The following is a 23,329-nucleotide window of genomic DNA, read 5'->3' on the forward strand; positions in this document are numbered from 1 at the left end:
TTTTCTTTGTAATTGCTGCAATGATTTTGGAGACCACAGATGCATGCTACTTGCTCAAGTTTATTCTTGGAAGTGGTATTACCAAATTAAAGGTTCTCAACATTTCTCGGGGTACTGCAATTTTTACATTGCATATGATCATTGTTATTACTGAGCTCTACATTCCTTTCATCAATTCACAAATACACAATCACAGACATCTTGAGATCTATCATAAGTCCAGCCGCGTTCATTTCACAAAATCAGAAGTTAAGCCTAAAGATCTGAACCGAGAAGCCGGACCTCCGGTCTATTTCTCCCTCCTGGATCCACCCCGACTTATTAAGCAGTTAGGCCGACCCTTCCATACTCATTCAAGGCAGTGCAGAGCTTTTGCTCCCCTGCCCAGTGGAATCTACACTGGTCCCAGCCTCTCGTCCAACTCCCGTAGACGCCAAGCAATACGGAGTTCGAGAAGCTCAGAAATCTCCTGAGCCCCACCAGTCCACACTAGGTTGCAAGCCCGCAGCACCTACGCCACAGGGTCAAACCGGAAACCAGAAAAGGTGAAGGCACCGTACGCTCGTCGCCCCGGACCGGCCACCAGCGACACTATCCTTCACTGGCGCGCGATGCCGGCCTTTCAGCCCAGACTCATCGAGCGACGATGCCACGCTGAGAGGCTTCTAAGGCTCAGGCCCTGCAAAGCCCAGGAACCGGCTGTAGGTGTCCTTGGCGAATGCCAGACCGCGCGCACCGTCCCAGCAAGTCCCGAGCGAGTGTGGGACAGGCAGCAAATCAGTGCCCCGCTGGCCAGGCAGAATGAGTCGAACGTGGAAGTAGGGAGCAGGCGGAGGCCGGCGCGGAGCTGTAGCTAAGCAAGCCGGGTCTGGGTTTGGGCCCTGGGCCTTCCAGCCGCGGACTCTGCGCCTGCGCCCGCCTGGCCGCCGCCTGCTCTCCCGGAGCGGCAGCTGTCGGGGCTGCTGCGCGCCGCCTAGGTGTCTGGGCGATCCATGGGCAAGAGCAAGGGCAACGATGACAGATTACGGCGAGGAGCAGCGCAACGAGCTGGAGGCTCTGGAGTCCATCTACCCTGACTCCTTCACAGGTGACTTCCGCGGCCGCAAGCCTGCAGCCGCCCCGAGGTGGAGTAAGACGGGCAGGAGCCGCGGCAGCTCTGGGCCTCATAGGCTGGGGTGGAGAAGGGGACCTTGAGGCCGCGCGGCCACCTTGCCCTCCACTCTTCTCAAGTTCTTCGGTCACTTACCAGCAACCCAGTGACTTTTTCTCCTTCTCTGCTTGTTCCCGGAAATCTAAAAGTCCGGGTGATGCTGGAGGGTGTCAGGCCTGAAAATTGAGTCGGGATTACTTTGGTTTCTGTGTAACCTACAGCAACCTGAGATCTATAATACATTAAGAGAAAAGATACTCCAAGTGAGATTCTTTTTTCCACAGCCGCAAGGATGTTAGTTTTCACATTTTCACCTTTATTAAGGTAGAAACTGTTTTTCATAAGATGCTGTTTTAATTTATAGGATTCAGAGGGCTGTTTTCAGTTACTCAAATCGGTTTTGAGACTAGCATAGTTCCTGAAGTCTGTCGGGTTTCTTTTCTTATGAAAAAAAAAAAAATCTGGCATTCAGCAGAATGCCTAATGGATAAAGTGGCCCAAATTTCCGTTCTGCTATAAATTCATAGGTTGTTAGATTGGAAGGGAGATTAGACATCATCTATCCTGGGGCTCCTGCTACAAGCCAAGGTCATGGGGGTTCAGGAAAGCTAAGTGGCTTGCTCTGGACTGTCCGCCAGCGAGTTAGCGGCAGGGCTGGTACTGAGTTACGTCCGGAACGCTTGCCTGTTCTTTCACCTTCCAGACATATGGGACTTGGGATTCAGCTCCAGCTGAGATTGAGAGAGCAGAAGATTGCTTGGTAGGTTGGGCTAATGTAAAATATTATAATGAGAAGTTCATTAGGTATAATTTAGAGGACGAGATTTCTCTATTAAGCCATGCTTCGGATGATTATAAAAATGCTACATAACTATATCAATATGGCTCCTCTGAGATTTGAGAAGCGGTCAAATAAAGCCAATATGAGTGAGTAGAACCTAGGTGTGTGCATTTACATTCCCCATCCTTTCCTTTGAGTGTTGCCTATCGTTGATAGTCAGAATTTATAGTGTAAGGTATATTACTTTAACTTGTAAACTCCAACCCCTCTCCCTTTCATTGTGTAGCTTAGTTTTCTTGGCCCCACCTTTTGACCACTGCTTGCAATGGTAGCAAATTTTGTTCTGCTTTGCCAACAGGCAGATGTCTCTCAGCTATCCCTGTATAGCTCCAGTCCTGTTCATGTTCTCTCTCACCAGCAGTACATCTGTGCTGTGAGGATGTTAAGGGGATGAGTGAAGAGGGGTTTGAGAGTGTCATTAACTGGGTGAGTGTGTATGGAGTCTGGCTCCCTTCTCTATCCTTGCTTATATGTCTATGTCTAAAATAGAACATAGGGTCAGTTGTTGGATATATTCTTAATCATGTTTGGTCATTTCCAGTACTTTGGAAACATACTAGGTATGAACACTGTAGGCAGAGTCAAGAAAGCAGGATGTGCTGTTCTTTTCATTTCTTTGGACATAAGCTATCCCTTGCTAAATCCTATGCATATAAGCATTTATAAAACTGATATCTTTTTTTGTTTTTAACCCTGAAATAATCTTGTGGGTATTTCAAATTGTACTAGGACCTGACAGCTCTGGTATAGTTCACTATGTGAAATTCTTATCAGATGCCCAAGTGCTTGAGGATTCTGAGCCAGGGTAATAAAAGACAATTTATGAATCTTTTGATGCATTCAGGTATTCTGCACTATCAGATGAGCCATCTATCTCTAACTCCTGTCAACATTTCTACAAGCTTTGCAATAAATAAATTAAAATGAGATGTCTTTATTTATAGTTCTTAGAGAACTTTGCCTTCCTAGTGATCATGTTCTTTGTGAAACCTCTTGGGGAAAAGGCAGAGGACTTTGAAATAAAATGTTTCCATGTTTGATCTTTTAAAATCTTGGAGATTTGCAAGATTTTCTGTTTTATAGCCTTCTTTTGTATTTATGATTCCATACTTTTGTATTCTCATGCCAGGTTTAAGAAAGAGATCTTGCTTGTGTCAGTTGGCCAAGGAACACTAAATGGGAGTTTTGTAACTTCATTTTGAATCACATTTAATTATTGAATTTGGTTAATGCTCAATACTATTAATGAAGAAAATAGATATACTTTTTTTTTTTAATAGATGACTGAGTGCTTGACAAAGAAGCATTTGTTAAGTACACATGACCCCATGTGGATGCTGAAGAGGCACAGTCAAGCCCATAGACCTAGGCACATAGATTTAGCCTAACCTCAGAATTAATTGCTTTGACTATTTGCAAAGAACTTTTGGTCCAGTGTTGCATTTGTTGTGATTATAACAAATCATAATACAATTTCTTCTTTTTGCCTATTCTGTAGCTTGATTGCACATTGATCCAACCCTCCTAACAACTAGTCTTCCAAAATATAAATGGACTCTCCTGATACCACATTCTCCTTCAGTAGTGCTTCACTTGACAAGGTCCTGCTAAGGTAGTAGAATTTGGTTATTTCAATTTATGTATTGAAATCTCTGGCTGTGGGGAGTTTTATTGAAACAAATTTGTTGGCATCAGGTTAACCAAAAGCCAAGTTTCCTTAATTCTGTTTGCCTTACAAAGAGGAGTACATAATCCTGTATTTCTTTGTCAGTACCTCTAAGCAGCAGCCATTCACATTTGACAGTTATAATTGTATCTTGAGATAGGTAAGAAGTCATCTTGTAAAAGCAGTTTGTTCTAAGTCATACTTTTTGAAAGGTCAGACACTCCCTAACAACCAGAGGTACTTATTTTAATATGGGCTCTCTTGTATTTTGTGGAAACTAAAGGTAATTTGTGTATCTCTTAATGTACCTTTTAGCTGCTACCTCTGTTATCCCTGTTTTTGACAAATCGTTAATTCTGTCAGTTTCACCACCATCTGTCCCCTAACATCTCTCCTGCCCTTCCTCTGTGGCCAACAACTCACTTTCTTTCTTTCTTTCTCTTTCTTTCTTTCTCTCTCTCTCTTCCTTCCTTCCTTTTCTTTCTTTCTTTTTTTTCTTTCTCTCTCCTTCCTTCCGCCTCCCCTCCCCTCCCCTCCCCTTCCCTTTTTTGAGACAAGGTTTCACTCTGTCACCCAGGCTGGAGTGCAGTGCCCCAGTCAGCTCACTGGAGTCATAGAGCCTCTTTACTCAAGTGATCTTCCCACCTCAGCCTCCAGAGTAGCTGGGATTACAGGCTCGCAGTACCATGCCTGGCTAATTTTTTCATTTTTTATAACAGCAGAGGTCTTGCTTTGTTGCCCAGGCTAGTCTCTAACTCCTGGCCTCAAGTGAGTCTCCCGCCTCCAACTCCCAAAGTGCTAGGATTATAGGCGTGAGTCACTGCACCTGGCCCAGCTTTACTCTTTTTCTCAAATTTTTTTTTTTTTGAGAGAGAGTCTCCCTTTGTCGCCCGGGCTAGAGTGCAGTGGCACCATCTTGGGTTACTGCAACTGCCACCTCCCAGGTTCAAGCAGTTCTCCTGCCTCACCTTCCCAAGTAGTTGGGATTACAGGTGTGTGCCACCATGCCTGGCTAATTTTTGTATTTTTAGTAGAGACTGGGGTCTTGCTATGTTCCCAGGCTGGTCTTGAACTCCTGGCCTCAAGTGATCCACCCACTTCAGCCTCCCAAAGTGCTAGGATTACAAGCGTGAGTCACCATGCCCGGCCCTCAAAAGTATTTTGAATTACTTACAGTGGTGGAAGTCTGGCATCCTTAGTGAAGACTAATCTTTCTTCTGCTTACCCTAACTCACAGTAATGCATGGTAATGGGATTAGTCCTTTATCAGAACTTAGGAATTATCTATTTTTGTGAATCCAATTAAGTAACTTTCCCATCCCTATTTTAGTTACTGCCCAACTTTGAAATATCCCTTTTTCTGTTTTTAAAAAATACTTATTTTAATAGGATTAGGTTCAGCTGTGACAAAAAACCCCCAATAACATTGGTTTTTAAAAAGGTAAAAACTTATTTTGCACGTATAAGAGAGTTGTGGCAGCTCTATTTCAAGAATTCCTCAGGGACCGTCTTCTAACGTAGCTCTCTGTCATCCCTAAGATGTAGTCTTACACTCATTGCCAAGATGGTAACATTCCCTTTCCAGGAAGTAGGATGAATAAAGGAAGGAAGAACAGAGAAATAAGAGATGGCAGTTTCTTAAGGAAATTTCCTGGAAACTGTCAGAGGGCATATCTACTTCCATCTTTTTAGTGGGAATTTAGTCATCTGGTGAGAGCTAGCTGGAAATGAAACTGGGAAATGTAGTCTTTATTCTGGGTAGTCAGTATGATCAGTTAAAAATGGCATAACTTAAATAAAGGGAGAGTGGATATTGGGGGACTTTTAGCAGTACTTCCCAAAATCTTTTATCTTTGCCGTACTTGCTTCACGTTTTTTCCTCTATAGTGGCAGCTATATGTAGTGTCCTTGGACAAATCACTTAGCCTCTCCAAGCCTTAGTCTCTGTATCTGTTTAATGAGAAATAATGTAAGTGAAAATACCTTATACCTTATAATTGTAAAACAAACGTATGATACTCTTTACTAGAAAAACCATCTTAGTTGTTGATTTTTCCACTAATATGGCTTCATAATTTCTTGTCTCTTTCAACTAATGATTTTGATTTCCACTTTTTTTTAGCTGCACATGGGTGTTGCCACACCTTGAAAATGCCATCTCTAACATTTTGGCCTCTGAAAATTACTCCTTCCCATAACCTTTGTACCCTGTAGTTCTTTTGTTCCCATGCTTTTATTGAACATGCATCTCATGATTTCTCATGGATTGATAGTTCATCAGTTTCTTTCTGGTCCATTTTGCCTCCCTGTTCTATCTGGCTCCCCAGGCCTGGCAGTTCACTGATATTCTTGCTAACATTCCCATATCTTTTGGTTTCCTCGTTTACCAAATAGTTACTGTATGCAGTTTTTTAGGATATCAGCTTGGGGAAACAGACATCAGATAAACTTAGGGAGAGGGGACAGTCTGAGTTGTTTCGGAAAATTTAGGAGTAATGACAAGTTAACAAGTAAATGAGACTAGGGAAGGTATTCCAGCCTGGGACCCACATATGCAGAAGCAGGACTCTGAGGGATCAGAATATGTTCAAAGGACAAGTGATTTGGGTATTGCTAGAACATGAAGTGAGAAGTGAGAGTCATGGAAAATGAGACTTGACCAGTACGCAGGGACCACATCACAGAGGGCCTTGTCAGGGACTTAGATGTGATCTGACAGGGCAATAGTTCATTGCCCATTTTATTCCCACACATACAATACAGTGCATATTGTAGACACTGCCACATCAGACTCAGATTCTAATAGGTAGGGTGGCTCCACAAATAAAATAGACTTCGAGTTATGCATATTTTTTAGTGTGTTGTTTGTGATTCTACCCCTTTCTCACAACTCATTCCAACACACTGTATATGGATAGGGAACTGCTGCTGTAAGCAGGTAACAGTGTGATAAAATCTGCTTGCTAGGAAACTGACAAGAGACAGTGGGCAGGATGGGGTAGAATGAGGAGAATCATTCTTCATCTGCTCTTGAAACTCACTTCCCTTGATTTTCATAACACTGTTATCTCTTGAGTTTGTTATTACTTCCTCTTACTTTGTTTTCCAAATTGAGAATTCCTTAAAAAACTTATGTTGGCTTTTATTTCTCTGTGTTACATTTCTGATGATCTCATTTAGTCTAATGGCTTTAGCTATCACCTCTGTGTAGATGATCCCAAATTGAATTAAAGCCCAGCTGATTGTGCCACCATTGGCCCATTTCTGATTGCATGTTCAACGCTTGTAACTGAAAGTCCTAAAGTGTCCTTAAAATATATCGTGTGATTTTTTTGTTACTACTCATTTTTGTTAGTGGCATCACATTCTCAGCCTGCAGCCTGCCAACTTAAAATATCATCATCACCATTTCCTGCTATTCTCATTGCTGCCGACCTAGTTCAGGACCTCATTACCTTTGCCTGGATTATTGCAATAGTGGCCTAGTTTCATACTGCCTGCAGTCGTCTCCCTCCTTTCATTTTATGTGCTGTTGTTAGATTTGTCTTCTATGTTTTGAGAACAATTCTGATCATATTATTGCTAAAAAAAAGATTGTGCACAACTAAACTTTCAACTGTATTTTCACCTAGTTTTCTTCGCTCACATATAAGTTCAGCAAATGGAATAATTTCTTATTCCCTATATATATCTTTAGCTTTCCCACCATTATGCCCTTGCTTCCATGGTGCCTCAAGTGCATTTCCCTTCTCCGTCTCTGCTTGCCAATATGCCACCCATGATTGACAGCCTAGCTCAAATGACTTTCTTGGAATTTCTCAGCTGGAAATATGTTTTCTTTTTAAATGATGCTCTATATAATTTATTCTGTTTGTTCAGTTACTACCTGATAACCTTGGACAAATTATTTAAAAGCTCTGTATCAGTTTCCACATCTGTAAAATTGGGGTGATAGTATATTTAATTGTTTTTAAGACACATTTTACACTTAACATCTCTGAAATATGAACTTTTCTTATAATCAGTTACATGTCAGTTTAGTTGGCAGCTTATTTTTCTTTCTTAGTGGTACGTAAAGCATATCTCATACTTGATGGCATTGAAAATTTAGTGAATTATAGTAATAGTATAAATCATGGTCTTGTGCCAGAAGTACAGGATTTTTGTGTAAATGCATAGCATAGCACAAGCACAAAGTGATGCTCAATAAATGTTACCAGTTGTAATTGAGTATTGGTTACCCCTGACCTATAGCCTCAGGGAGTCATAGAAAGTGGTAATAAGTTGGAATGTCATTGGGCTGATCCCTTATTTCTGTAGTTGCAGTGTTTACATTTCATGACTTGTAAATGTTAAAGTTGGTCATGAAAGGAAATAAGAATGAAATACATCAACTATATTTTACATATATTTGTAAAATATAGACAAGCCCAACCGTATTATGGCTCTATTATAATAACCTTTCGGTGGGCTGAAACTTTTTTCAGCATGGGCTGGACTACCCAAAACCTATTAAAATATGCATCTACTGAGTCTTTTATCTAACACTTTTCTAGTAATCACAGGTGTTCATCATTTCTTAAAGTACCTTAAATTCAATTAAAATGAAGACATCTATCTTGAAAATAATTGGTTTTTGGGATTTTCTTTTTTTTTTTTTTTTTTTGAGACAGAGTCCTGCTCTGTCGTCCAGGCTAGAGTGCAGTGGCGCAATCTTGGCTCACTGCAACCTCTGCCTCCCAGGTTCAAGTGATTCTTGTGCCTCAGCCTCTGGAGTAGCTGGGATTACAGGCATGCGCCACCACGCCTGGCTATTTTTTGTGTTTTTAGTAGTGATGAGGTTTCACCATGTTGGCCAGGCTGATCTCGAACTCCTGGCTTCAAGTGATCCGCCTGCCTCGGCCTCCCAAAGTGCTGGGACTACAGGCATGAGCCACTGTGCCCGGCCAGAGAATACTGTTGATAATATATATTTATGATGGCTTTAGAAAGTTCCCAGGTAGGAAAAGTTGAATAGTTTCCATGATTACTTCTTCAGTAATCCATTGCTCTTTCATTCTGAAAAAGTCTGCAGAGCTGCTGCCAACCTTGACAAGTACCAGTGCTTCCTGGACAGGGAGTGAGGCATAGGCTTTTCTCATAGGCTTAGCAGCCATCCCTAGTGGCTTGAAGTTTCCTTGTTTACTTTTCAAATGGTTCTGAGTACAAGTTTTCTTCGTTACTGTTTTTCCTCCTTTCATTCTATTCATTTAGTTCTTGTTTTATTGGGGCAATATTAATTGAGTTTCTAGATACTGCCAGATACTGATCTAGGAGCTCTCATAGAGTTGTTATAGCGTTCTTGTTGAGGAATAGATAATAAACAGAGATTAGTATTAGATAGACATAGGCTGTAAAATGACACACAAAGCTTTGTTATTTATATAAATGTTGACTTACGTGTCTTGTCTTGCTTAGTAAATTACATGCAATCTGATGTTTACATTCATAGCTAATTCATTTTATAATTCTATGAAAGATGGTAGAGGCTTAGTAAGCATATGTGAAAGAAAGTTTGGTTTTAGAGGTGATGTGGTAGAGAATGACAGCAAGAAGACATAAACTTTAACAAATCGGTATTTACCGTTTGTCATGGAGGTTCTGAGTTATATCTCACAATATATAAGTATAAAAATCAGTGAAACATGAGTATCAGTGGGTAGTTTCAGGTGAGAAACATGAAACTCTTTGCCATTATTTTTGGGATTTTTTAAGAATGTAATTTTCCATGTATAGGTGGAGATTTTAAAATAAAAGGTAAAGTACCTCATTATTTCAGTTGACTTGGTAAAACTCCAAGAGGGTTATCTACCATAGTTATTTCTTTCCAGATTAAAGACAACCCTCCATTTAAATAGAAAGTTGATGGTAATTTTATCATTTCAGTGTTCTGTTCAGTCTGTATTTGTGGAAATGGAAATATAGCCTAGGGACCAGTTTCCAGGACTGGGTACTGATAATTTGCTAATAAGGAAAAGCATCTGCCTTAGAAAGCATTTCAATAACTTCTGTGTGTATTTTCTTGCAGTATTATCAGAAAATCCACCCAGCTTCACCATTACTGTGACGTCTGAGGCGGGAGAAAATGATGAAAGTAAGTCTCATAAAAAATACTTGTGGTTTTTCTAAGTTTCTCAGGAATTTCACTCATTCTGTAGGCATTATGCTGGATATTGCCGTGTGGAGGTGCTAAGGGGCTGTTAAGACTCTACTATGAATGTTGTATATTTCTAGTCAGAATTTACTGTGTGAACATGACTTCTAGGGAAATAGAAAGGAAATTAATGAAATATAGTCTGGCACAATAAGCTTAGTTTTTAAAAGTGAAATAGTAATATTAATAATACAGCAGATAAAAAAAGGTAGGAGACTTTTGTTTTGTTCAAAGCAATACTTCGCGTGCAAACATATTTCAGTGGTTGTGTGGTTCCTTTGAGTGACTATTATTTTTTCATGGCTGTTTTTCTCTTTGAACATTTATATTGTTCACTGGACATTTGCTGTTATAAATGGGGCTGGATATACGTCTATCTGCATGTTTCTGTCTCTTTCTTTTGAAATAACGTAACTATAAAAACCAATAAATTAAAGTTAAATAAATTAAATTTGGAGATTTTGGGGGAATGGTATCTGAAGTTTATTTCTATTTTTAGTCACATTAGTTGATATGGTAATTTGATAAAAAGGTTATGTAAATTGGAACTAACAACCCTACACATTTTTTTGCTCCCTTTGAAGCTAGTAAACCTAAATTCTGCCAGGAGCAGTCATTAATAGCCAACTTTTATGGTATTACTTGATAACTCCAAATCTGTCTAGTATACTTGAAAATGAGGTTTGCATTCACACATTATTGAAATCTGAATTAAAAGGATATTGAATACATTTATTTACTACCAAATTGATAACCAATATACTTTTGCAGACTGGTATCTAAAAATTTTTCTATAATGCTTTAAAGCTTGAAATAAATACTATACTGACTGTTCTTCAAACCATTTAAAATTTTCCTTTGTAAATAAGCTAGTGGCATGATTTGGGCTTCATATGATGCCATTATGGGTTCCAAAATGGTGTGGTAAATAATCACACCATTGGTAAATCACACTCATTGGTAAATAATCCAAATAAAATTTTCTTTAAGATTACGCTGAAATGAAAAATAAAATATAAAAATTTCTTGTGAGAGCTCCCATATTCTGAATAATAGCTTTATTAGGAGCTAGTAATAGCTCTATGAAATAGGTGTACTCAGTGCATTATCCACCATACTTTCAAAATTATTTCTTTGAAACTAAATCCTGCATTGTACTTTTTTCTTCCCCAAAAAACTCCTTTTTAGTGAACAAACTAGTAGAAAAGTGGGCAAAGGGCATTGATGTACAATTTCTAAAGGTAGTATTAAAAGAACGATCTCACGGGTAATTAAAAATGCAAGCTAAAATAATATATCCAGCAAATTATTAGTATTGGAAGATAGCATTATGCTGTTTGGAATATGAATCATAACACATGTTCAGGAGAACTATTGAAATCATGAAGCAGGAGACTTTGAAAATGTTCATATTCTTTGATACAATGACTACTGTATTTATGGGTATCTATTCTTTTTTTTTTTTCATTTTATTTTTATTTTTATTTTTAATTTTTTAATTATTTTATTTTATTATTATTACACTTTAAGTTTTAGGGTACATGTGCACAATGTGCAGGTTAGTTGCATATGTATACATGTGCCATGCTGGTGTGCTGCACCCATTAACTCATCATTTAGCATTAGGTATATCTCCTAATGCTATCCCTCCCCCCTCCCCCCACCCCACAACAGTCCATTTATGGGTATCTATTCTAAGCACAGTATCATACTACAAAATAATACATACAAGGATGTTTATAATGTCATTGTTTCTATCTTAACTAATAAACAGTGACATACTTATAAAGTGGAAATATGATTGTATTGAATAAAGACTTGGAAGTATTCTCATGTTATTTTTGAGATTTTATATTTATATATGAATATGTACATTTTAAGCAAAATTTTATCCATCTATACATAAAATTTTGTCTAAAATGTAAATATATGCAGATAAAAATAATGTAGTTTTATGAAATATTTTTAAGATACTTAAAATATACCAAAATGGAAATAGCGATCTCTTCCTGATAATGGGATTGTTTGTGATTTTTATTTTTCCATTATTTTATTCCTAAATTTACTCTACTGAATGTCTTTTACTTATAGTAGAATCAGTTTATTTTTTTTTTTAAAAAAAACTTAGTTATTTAAATGGTTAAATGCATTTTAATATACCTGCATGGTGAAAATCAATTTGCAACTATTTACACTAAGTGTTAAAGAATATTCTCAGGATATAATGCACATGAAACAAATCCAGTATAAAGCTCTATTCATAGAAAAGAGGAAGAGACTAATTTGCCACAATGATAAACTTTATTTTTTTAATTTACTTTTTAATTTTTTTGGTGAGAACATTTAATATCTAATCTCTTGGCAGTTTTTAAGTATACAGTACATTATTGTTAGCTGTAGTAATAACGCATTACAATAGATCTGAAGTTATTCATCCTGTCTTAAACCTTTTATCCTGTAACTGATATCTCCCCATCCCTGATATCAGTTATAAAATATCTTCTTTCATGTATGATTTTATTCATTTTCGTCTTCTCCCTTTTTTCTAGTCTAGCTGCTTTGTTAGACCTTTTCTATTGTATTTCATTTATTTCTGCTCTGATCTTTATTATTTTCTTCCTTGTACTGATTTTATGCCCAGTTTTTTCTTTTTCTAGTTCCTTGAGGGGCATGTTAAATTGTTTCTTCAGATCTTTATTTTTATTTGATTGTAGGCATGTATTGCTATTAACTTTCCTCTTAGAACAGCTTTTGCTTCAACCCATAAGTTTTGGTATGATATGTTTCCATTTTCTTTTTTTTTTTTTTAATTTTTAAAATTTTAAATATTTTTTAGAGACAAGGGTCTCACTCTGTTACCCAGGCTAGAGTTTCATGGTGCTATCTTAGCTCACTGCAGCCTCCAACTCCTGGGCTCAAGCAGTTCTCCCACCTCAGCCTTCCAAACAGCAAGGACTACAGGCACATGCTACCACTCCCAGCTCAATTTTTTAATTTTTTGTAGAGACGGGGTCTCACTCTGTTGCCCAAGCTGGTCTTGAACTTCTGACTTCAAATGATCCTCCTACCTTGGCTGTCCAAAGTACTGAGATTACAGGCATAAACCCCAGCGCGTGGCCATGTTCCATTTTCCTTTGTCTCAAGATATTTTTAAAGTTCCCTTTAAGTTTCTTCTTTAATGCATTGATTGTTTAAAGTCTGGGAGGTAGTAGGAATGGTGAGATGCTGGCCAAAGGGTACAAAGGTTCAGTTGTACAAGATGAATAAGTTTGGGGATCTAATGTACAACATAGTGACTATAATTAATTATAGATAATACTGTATTGTATACTTGAAATTTACTGAAAGAGGTGATCTTAAGTGTTCTCACCACATACACACACACACACACAAATCATAATGATGTGAGGTGATGTTAATTAGCTTGGTTCTGATAATCATTTCACAATATATATGCATATCAAAACATCACATTGTACACCTTAAATATATACAATTTTTATTTGTCAAGTATACCTTAAGAAAGCTGGGGAAGAAATAAAATGGAAAAAAAAATCTTGTTCCACCAATAAAACTAAAAATGTGCTAATAAAAGAAGAAAGGAAAATGCCAGAAGATACTGTTTCTTACTGACCTCTAACACTTAATCTTTTGCAATTTTTGGTTCATAAAATTCCTTGTTAATATCATAACATGAAAAATAAAATATCAAACCTGCAAATTTTAAAGTGCTTTTTTTCCCTGTCCATGAAGAGCAGTATAAATTTGTATTGCTTCATCAAAATCAGTAGATTTTAATAATATAAAATGTGAGTTACACAAAAGATGGCACTCTGGGAAAAAGGTCATTGTGAGTAATAAAAAGTCTTAACAGAAAATGTTTAGCACTACTACTTAGTTGCAGACTGCCTGGTGGAATTGAGAACTCAATGGCCTGTGCTGCAATGAGGCACCTTGCACTGACACGCCCATAAGAGTTTTACTTCCGTACAAGTGTGAGATCCGTAAATTGACACAGACTAAAAGAGTGAGTGAGAATATATAGATGAATTAGGTTAAAAGTTTCCCATATAACCTTTTATACTCTCGAGGTCAAAACGGTGCCATCCAGCCACTAATTAGCCCTGCTGACATTGTGTGGATTCAAATATAGATTCGAGGGCTACAGCCAGATCTTCTGCAGGTAGGAACTGGCTCTGGTAGAGGCTGAAAATGAGCATACAGTAGTACTTTTTAAAAATGTGTTGTATTAGTGCCTTTTGTTTATCTTAGGAAAGGTTTTTAAAAAGTGACGTTTATCCACCCTCTTTCTTAGACATGCAGTCTGGTAAAATACCAATAAGTGGTAAATGTGCTTCACGTGTAAGTGTGATTTTTGGTATTCCCATGATTTGTTTCACTTATCTCTTTGTGGTGTGTGTTGTTTACATTAGTGATTATCCATCTGGTCTCTTAATAACCTTTTTCTTTGTAGGAAAATCTATTGTGCTACTTTTTACTGATTCAGCAAAGATACCTACCTCATTACTTTTAAAGTATTCACATCAAACTCTTATCTTGTGTCTTAGCTGTCCAGACTACCCTCAAGTTTACATACAGTGAAAAATACCCAGATGAAGCTCCCCTTTATGAAATATTCTCCCAGGAAAATCTAGAAGATAATGATGTCTCAGACATTTTAAAATTACTAGCATTACAGGTAAGGAAATAATAATTTTATGTTTTGTAGCAGCTTTTATTGGCCTTAAATATTACATATTAATTTCAAGAGTTAGAAAATGCTATTGTGTAAATAGAACATTGACCAAGCGGAATTCATGTTACATAATCACAGAGCATCTTTATTTTTGTTTCCTACTGTCCCTTTAAAATTTGAGTAATAGAATTTGTCCCAGTGCCCCTGCTTGAAACTCAGTCAGCCCCATGGCTTTTTCCCTCGTCATTAGTGATAAAAAGTCCAACGGGTACTTTAAGTTGTAAACAGTATTTTGATTTGGTTTTTAAAATGCCTAGTCCCATATGTAGCTACAATTTTCAACTTTTTAAAAAAATTAAAACTTCTTTCCTCTCTGACTTTTACATGCTAGTTGCCTGCAGTCTGGGAAAAGGACTGGTGATTGATTTTTTTTCTCCCATCTCTCATCCTCTCAAAGCTTACAGACAACAATAATGGCTTATGACCCCTCTATGAGGGGAGTCTTGTGTGGAAATAAAAATGGATATTAAAAAAAATTTTTACTGGATTAATTTTATTGTGGGGTAGGCTACCCGTAATCTGGGCTTGGCAGGTATTTAAAATATACTCATGCTTGGGTAGAGAGTTTTCATGGGGTTCTTCAGAGCAGAGAGTAGGGAGGGGAGTAAAATTCTTATTCCACCATCTGAAAGTCAGAAGTCCTACCTTTATTTGTTTACTCTAAGAAGAATTGACAGAAAACATATCTCCACCTTAGATGTGACTTACGTATTCTAAAGACCAGTGGTCACCATAATGTTGATGTTACAAAAATATCTGGAGCTGTTGTACAATGAGGAGTGAAAGAAGATATATCAAATAGGAATTTTTGCTGATGTTGGGCCCTATTCACCTTGTTACCTTGCATGAAGTTATGCTAATTCTAACATCTTTTTTTATATATTTTTATTTTTTTTGAGACAGAGTCTTGCTCTGTCACCCAGGCTGGAGGGCAGTGACATGATCATGGCTCATGCAGCCTTGAACTCCTGGGCTGAAGTGATCCTTCTGCGTCAGCCTCCCAGAGTGCTGGGATTACAGGCATGAACTACCTTGCCCAGCTCTTCGAACATCTTTTAAAACATTGCAGAGAACCTGGGATGGTTATGCTATATTCAGTCAGTCATACCTTAATGTAAATTATTCAGTCTAAGTGAATTTTTCCATGTTTTTAGTATTTTATTTGTACTCAAACTGTCTCTTTTCAAAAAGGCTGTTTTAATTTATTTGACACCTGCCTGACCCTCAGGTGTGTTCAGGGAGTATTTGTCCTTTGTTTTCCAAAAAATAATTGTTATAATTTTCCAGTATCAAAATAATAAATTCATATTACAGAAACTCAGAAGATACAAAAAATCATGAAGAAGAAGAAAATAAAGATGATTTTTAATTGTACCAACCATGTATAATTAATTGTCTATTAACATTTTGGTGTGATCTAGTGTGAGACTTTTTTTCCTTATGGTTATATACATAGTCCCCCTCTCCCACCCAAGTTTGATCATTTTATGCATAATGTTTTATAATATCCTCTTTTTCACATAATATATGTGAGCATCTTTTCATTTCAGTTAAACATATATGAGTCATTATGTTTGGTAATTGTATAGAATTTCATTGTATGTATATGTAATTACTCATCTTTTTGTAAAACAATTTACAGTTGTCTTTCATTTTTGCCTGATATATAATTAACAAATAATTAAGAATTAGTATATAATTCTTTCAACATTCTTATATATCACTACTTGTAAGTCCTTAGAGCAGGTTCTCTTTTGTACTCCTAGTGCCTGGCACATAATAGACACTCAAATGTTTGTTGAATAAATGAAAAGAATGAATTGCTGATGAGTATGGTAGTTCAGTGTTTCCTGGAAATACGATTGCTGGATTAAAGGGAATGCATACTTAATAATTTCATATATATTGCTAATTTGGCCTTCAAAATGGTTGTGCCAATTTATGATCTCACTGTAGTCATTGTGGTATCTATCTGTTTTCTCACATTTGCTAATACCAGATATTTACATGTGGACATAAAATGATGACAAGGTGAAAATGGAATGTAATTATAATTTGCATTTTAAAAATACTAGTGATGTGGAACTAGTATGACTTCCAAGTTATCCAGTTTCCATGTGAATGATTTTTTTTTGCTTTTCTATCGGAATACTTAACTTTTCTAAAAGATATCCTACTTTTATTGGATATGAAAGTTTTGTTATTGAAATGTGTCAAGCATTAGGTTGAGTGAACAAGAAAGACACCATCCCTGGTCTCATAGATTTTTTTCTCTGGTGAGCAGTGTGGATTAGCAAATTGGAAATCATTATTCTGTATGAAAAATACTATGACGGAATCTTACGAAATATAAGATTATATGGGTTGACATAGACAAAGTTCTGTAGAAGCTTCCAGGAGTAGCTGAGAGCTGTAGGAAGAGTTGGCCAGGAAATAGAGTAGAAGAATTTCAGGACAGAGGAACCAACTTGTTAAAGGATATTGAGGTGAGAGAGAGCAAGTGATTGAGTATTTCTCCTAGAACTTCTAGTCACACAAAATTTATTGAACTTAGGATTTGAAGTTGGTGGTGATAAGTGGTGTAACTAAAGAGGCTACTTTCTTCTTTGAAGGGTCTGCTAAACATTCACAAAATATGTATTTGGTCCTGATTGGTTTGCGAAGCTATGAAGGGGTTTTAAGCAAGAGACTGACTAGATCAGTTTTGTGGTTCTTCAGTTTATAAATTGATTAGTTCTCTCTGTGACTCTCTCTCTCTCTCTCTCTCTCTGTGTGTGTGTGTGTGTGTGTGTGTGTGTGTGTATGTGTGTGTTTATGTATGTATGTATTGAGTGGTCAGGGGAGGTTGATGTTAGGTTTTAAGATCGTAGCTTTTAAGAAGACCAGTTAGGAGTTTCTTGTATTCCAAGCTGAAAATGTTGGTACTCCGGGCTAGGCTTATAACAGTGTTGATGGACAGACTTAAATGACGTTTAAGAATAGGTAAGTAGCAGTGATGGAGCTTATGATGGGATGGGGACATTCAGGCTGGCTGGGTGGTGGTGTGATTTGCAGAGATTGATAATCCAGGAATAGGTTTTGAGGAGAAGATGATGGTTTTGTGTTGAGATGACTGTGGGACATCAAGTCACTGCCCCAAAATAGTCAATTTTAATATGGGTTTGTCACTCAGGAGAGAGGTTTGTTTAGTCATAGATTTAGTATGGTTAGCATAGAAACACCACAGAGAAGCCCTAGTGAATTGGATTGCAGGAGCTAACTTGAAGCCTAGTACTCATAGAGGGCCCGGGAGATGCAATACCTACTCAGATGCTGCTGAGGCCAGCCCTGTCAGAGAAATACCTAGTAATCTCCGCTTCTAGCACTGAGATTCTGGCTAGTATATTTTGAAATTATTTTTGTCTTCTTCATTGGAACCCTATCTTGTTATTTTTTTCTGCCTTCAAATGACCAGCCTCCTAATAGCCTTTTGAGTTATATCCTTTTCATGAGTTCGAGATGCTTTTATATTTGGTTTTAAACCATTTCAAATCTAAAGAAAAAAAGGTTGATATAGATAAACTACAGTATTTCTTACATTCTTTATTATTATATTATTTTAGAAATCACTCTGGCCTCAAAATGCAGTTCATTGTTACAGCTCTTAAAATAGAAAGAACTAAAATACTGAAAACATGCTGGAGAAAGGATGTTACTAGTTACTATAGGAAACAGTTTTCTGAATTTTACCTATATGATTATTAAACAGAATTTGCTGAAACACAGTATCTGTTTCAGGTTGGATATGGCACATTTACACGACTTTTTAAATAAGATATTATTATTTATATATATGCTCACTTAAATGATCTTTTATTGAACTGTATGAGCATAGAATATAACCAAATTAGTAATTATTATAAATGTATGGACTTTTATTTTTCTGAGAGTTTATTCCTCATCACCTTTTTGTGTTACATAGGCTGAAGAAAATCTTGGTATGGTGATGATTTTTACTCTAGTGACAGCTGTGCAAGAAAAATTAAATGAAATAGTAGATCAGATAAAAACTAGAAGAGAAGAAGAAAAGAAACAAAAAGAAAGAGAAGCAGAAGAAGCTGAAAAGGTATATTTAAAAGCCTTGTTTTCTTTTATTATTTCTTAAATCAGTTTTCAGTTGCTTGGTTGGGGTTTTTTTTTAATCAATAGCAGTATTTTTTTGGAAATCACAAAAATAAATAAAAGTAAATTTTAGTAAAGTTTCACTAAAATTGTAGAAGTCCCTCATTTGGTTGGTGGCATAGCATGAGTAACAAATGATAATCAGTAAAAAGTTAGTAAAACTCATGCAGGTAAGACCAAGAAGTATAAAGATTTCACCTATGATATAGAGCCAGGGGTGTCCAATTTTTTGGCTTCCCTGAGCCACATTGGAAGAAGAAGAATTGTCTTGGGCCATACATAAAATACATTAACAATAGCTGATGAGCTAAAAAAAAAAATTGCAGAAAAAAACCATGTTTTAAGACAGTTTACGAATTTGTGTTGGGCCACATTCAAAGCTGTCCTGGGCTGCATGTGGCTCTCAGGCTATGGGTTGGACAAGCTTGGTATAGAGTTTAGAATTATAAATCCCCTATACTACAGTGAATTAAATAGTTACTAAATGTAAAGAAAACCTCATATTTTGAAATGAAGTGATAAAGCAATGATTTAGTATTAGAAATTGATGTGTATTCAAAACATATCAGTATTGACAGTGTATTAGTTCGTTTTCATGCTGTTGATAAAGACATACCCAAAACTGGGAACAAAAAGGGGTTTAATTGGACTTACAGTTCCACATAGCTGGGGAGGCCTCAGAATCATGGTGGGAGGTGAAAGGCACTTCTTACATGGCAGCAGCAAGAGAAAAATGAGGAAGAAGCAAAAGCAGAAACCCCTGATAAACCCATCAGATCTCATGAGATTTATTCACTATCGTGAGAATAGCACGGAAAAGACAGGCCCCCATGATTCAGTTACCTCCCCCTGGGTCCCTCCTACAACACATGGGAATTCTGGGAGATACAATTCAAGTTGAGATTTGGGTGGGGACACAGCCAAACCATATCAGCAACAACTTTCTTCTTAACAATGAATAGCTATGGTGGTAAATACAGTGAATACATTGCATATTATCTTTGTTTTTTGTAATAAGAATAAAAAATAGACTACTTCAAAGTATGTTGCCAAAACCAATGAAAGTAGCCAGTGCAGGCAGAAATCAGTTTAAATATTTCAAAAATTCAAACATTAATTTTTCTGTTTTTCTTATAAGGGGTTATATTGATTTGTTTAAAAGATACTGTTAGGATTTATTTGTTAAACTGCTGTTTCATTGGTGACTTATTTTTTTTTTATTTCCTAAGCAATTATTCCATGGTACTCCAGTTACAATTGAGAATTTCTTAAATTGGAAAGCCAAGTTTGATGCAGAACTCTTGGAAATTAAAAAGAAAAGGATGAAAGAAGAAGAACAAGCAGGAAAAAATAAATTAAGTGGTATGATTCCCCTGCCATTCCTGTTCTTCCTAAACCCTCCTGTATCATTTTTTATATAGCAAGAGGATCATTTGGTCAGATTTCTGTAAGAAAATAATATACATAGGCATCTAGGACAAAAAGAGAAAACATATCTACCAGATGATATTTCTCCACTCATAATTTGTAATTAATTTTTATGGCTTATCTTTGATATAAGTATTATAATTACCAGATCCTGTGATAGAAGGACATTCAGGATCATGTCTTAGAAGTAGTAGAGTCAAACCCATTTGTTTTTCTAGTACCCCAAGGCAGACTGGTTTTTCACTTGTTCCATTTTAATGCAGATACATTTCATACGCCACTTAGCTACTGAATAGATTCAGAAATTTATTGAAATTCACAGAAAAAGAGGTTTTCAAACGTGCTTTCTAAGTGTTGTAGTGAAAATGGAGAAAAACTATGCCATTTGAATTAAACATGCTTTTTTTTTTTTTAGGGAAACAACTATTTGAAACAGATCATAATCTTGACACATCTGATATCCAGTTCTTGGAGGATGGTAAGATAATATTAGAATTCCACATGTAGGACAGGCACAGTAGCTCAAACCTGTAATCCCAGCATTTTTGAAAGCCAAGGCAGGAGGATTGCTTGAGCCCAGGAGTTTGAGACCAGACTGGGCAACATAGTGAGACCCTGACTCTATTGAAAAAAAAAAAGAATTCCACGTGTATATAATGTAGTCTCTTTAATTTTGAACCATGAAAATCAAACTGAACTTTATTTATTGTACATTTTTCCTCCCAAGGCTGTTAAAAAATACATTTTGGAGAATAAATTCTAGTGGTTGACTAATTTATACATTTGAAATGAATGTTGTAATTCTATAGCAACATATATTTTAAATTTTTTGATAACTTAAGCAATATCAAAGATAGAAATAGACAATGATGATCACACTAGCCTCTCACAACTAGTAAACCAGGTTATTGTGACTCAGGTGACCTGTTTTCTTCAAATTTCTAATATCATAAATATGTGAAAACTATTCTATGGACTGTCATGGAGCTTGTAAAAACCTCATGTTTAACTCCTAGCATCCCCTCTCACCAGACTTTCATATGACTCTTGCTGTATTTGGAGCATCTAGTCCCTTGTGCTTTTCTTCTGCCACCTATCCTCTTCCATCTATCCATCATCGATTCATTCAGAAATATTTATTGCACTGTCCTGGCCACTGAGGATACAGAAGAGTACAGTATGGGCCAGTTCTCTCCCCTCAGGAGCTTATGGCCTACCTGTGTTTTCTTAAACTGGGCTCCATACTCAGTCACACCTTTGATAGCACTCTAGAGTTCTGTACTTCATTAACCTTTTGTTGTGTCTGTCTTGCCAGTTGGAAATCCTTTAGCTTCTGGCCTTTCAGCCTTGTTCTGGATTACCTGCTGAAGAAGGTTAAGAAGCAGTATTGATATAGCTTACTGCTAAATGCTTTCTAATCTAAGCTAGGCCTTTACTGATAGGCAACATTTGAAAGTTTTTGATACCTTTTCCTTTTCTGATTTAAGTGTTTTGTCATTTTCACCTGGATTTTTGTGGTAGCTTCTTAAATTATTTCCCTAAACCTCTTCCTCCTCCTCCTAGTGCCATTACCTATTCTATAGTCACTCCCTATGAGATGGTATTTCTAAAACCCATATTTAATCATAAAATTTCTCTCCTTAAAATCCTTTGATGGTTTCCACTGCTTATAGGGAGAGAATGACCTACACAGTCTTTCTCAATCTGGCCCTCATCTACGTTACTTTCAGGTATTTTTTCTCAGGAATTTCATCTTCCAGTTAGAATTATTCAAGGTCTTATATTTTCTCTCTGCCTTTGTGTATACTTCTACCTAAAATTGCTTCATCCTGGCTCCTTTTCTTCTTGGTGGATTCAAATTTGTCATGAAGATATTTCAGACTTTATTTGCTCCACGATGCCTTTGCTGTCTCCTAGACAGAGCCAGTTATTCTTTGACCAGGACTTAATTGTATTACCTACTTCAGACACACTGAAGAGTGAAGATGTTTAATGCAGAACCTGGGTATTGTTTCCTATAGGCTTTAGACATTGTAACTGAAGGCATACCATTGGTTAAAAGGCAAACTGGGTGAGAATGAAGATCAAATCAAATCAATTAATTAACAAGTATGGCTGAGCTTTAACGATGTGCTTATCTACCACTACTGGAAGAGATAACTCCTCATACAGGTCCCATGATCAGTGATAATCAATTTTCTATAACCAGGAGAACATATTATCCTTGTCTTCAACATATAACATGCTACATTATAAATTCTAGTAAGCTTTTTTTAATAACTGGATTTTTAAGACTATGAACTGGAAACATGAAGTTGCTCTTAAAATTTCAGAGTCTCTACTGACCAATACAAATCACTGTTGATAATTGTAGTTTGGGATTTCATCACTCCTACCTCACATGCAAATTTAGAGATTTCTGTTTGGTAGTGCCAATGAGTTTTATCTTTTATTTCTGAGTATAAGTCTAAAGGTGATTTTTTTTTTTTTTTTTGCCTTGTGCAGCTGGAAACAACGTGGAGGTAGATGAGTCTTTGTTCCAAGAAATGGATGACTTGGAGCTGGAGGATGATGAAGATGATCCAGACTATAATCCTGCTGACCCAGAGAGTGACTCAGCTGACTAATGGACTGTCCCCATCTGCAGAGAGGCTTGACTGCCACAGCATCTGTGGCTATGCTCAGAGGGTTTTGATTTTCCTTTCTTTTTTTCTAAGAAAAAATTATTTTCAGGAGAATATTCTTCTGATAGCTTTCATCATTGAACTTAATAAACTGACCTTAAAATTTCAAATATAAAACGTTCAAGGCTTCTTACTGGTGAGCACAAGGTTACGTATTTAAAATCACCTAGTATTTGAGAGAGATCCTGCCTATAGCACCAAGACTTGAAGGTAGGCTGCTGCTGTGCACATGAGCGAGTTTATACACAGGAAATTGGAATAACTTGGAATTTCTATGCTGGAGACTTTGGCTACTTCTGGATTTCAAGCGTTGTATGAAGTGTGAAAAAACTGAGGTGACTAGCACATTAAACCATCCAGATTCTAGCCTCCAGGCACACTAAATTTAAGTCTTGACAAAACCAGGAGGCCATATTATGATCAGGAATAAGATGAAGTTTAGCCTTCATT

At 36.9% G+C, this 23,329-nt stretch overlaps 1 protein-coding gene across 3 annotated transcripts; it reads left to right on the plus strand.

Annotated features, from left to right (window-relative positions):
* The first annotated feature begins 807 nt into the window (after positions 1 to 807).
* On the plus strand, positions 808 to 22,996 carry RWDD1 (RWD domain containing 1). Of its 3 annotated transcripts, none has more exons than XM_054491794.2 (8): positions 810 to 1,087; positions 3,490 to 3,603; positions 9,725 to 9,790; positions 14,419 to 14,549; positions 18,568 to 18,711; positions 19,997 to 20,129; positions 20,611 to 20,673; positions 22,701 to 22,996. In XM_054491794.2, the coding sequence occupies exons 5-8, from the start codon at positions 18,586 to 18,588 to the stop codon at positions 22,820 to 22,822; spliced, it is 444 nt and encodes a 147-aa protein (XP_054347769.1). In that variant the 5' UTR covers positions 810 to 1,087; positions 3,490 to 3,603; positions 9,725 to 9,790; positions 14,419 to 14,549; positions 18,568 to 18,585; the 3' UTR covers positions 22,823 to 22,996. The 3 variants fall into 3 exon arrangements, with proteins under 3 accessions (XP_054347768.1, XP_054347769.1, XP_054347770.1); XM_054491795.2 differs by lacking the exon at positions 810 to 1,087 and adding an exon at positions 2,293 to 2,417; XM_054491793.2 differs by lacking the exon at positions 3,490 to 3,603 and having other exon boundaries at positions 808 to 1,087.
* The last annotated feature ends 333 nt before the right edge of the window (positions 22,997 to 23,329 follow it).

This window comes from Pongo pygmaeus, chromosome 5 (genome assembly GCF_028885625.2).
Source record: "Pongo pygmaeus isolate AG05252 chromosome 5, NHGRI_mPonPyg2-v2.0_pri, whole genome shotgun sequence".
In the NCBI taxonomy this organism is placed as follows: Eukaryota; Metazoa; Chordata; class Mammalia; order Primates; family Hominidae; genus Pongo; species Pongo pygmaeus.

Coding starts and splice junctions, on each gene's coding strand:
- RWDD1 (XM_054491793.2), top strand. CDS start 1,015: ATGACAGATTACGGCGAGGAGCAGCGCAACGAGCTGGAGGCTCTGGAG. Junction 1,088..9,724: donor CTACCCTGACTCCTTCACAG/GTGACTTCCGCG, acceptor ATTTTCTTGCAG/TATTATCAGAAAATCCACCC. Junction 14,550..18,567: donor TAAAATTACTAGCATTACAG/GTAAGGAAATAA, acceptor TGTGTTACATAG/GCTGAAGAAAATCTTGGTAT.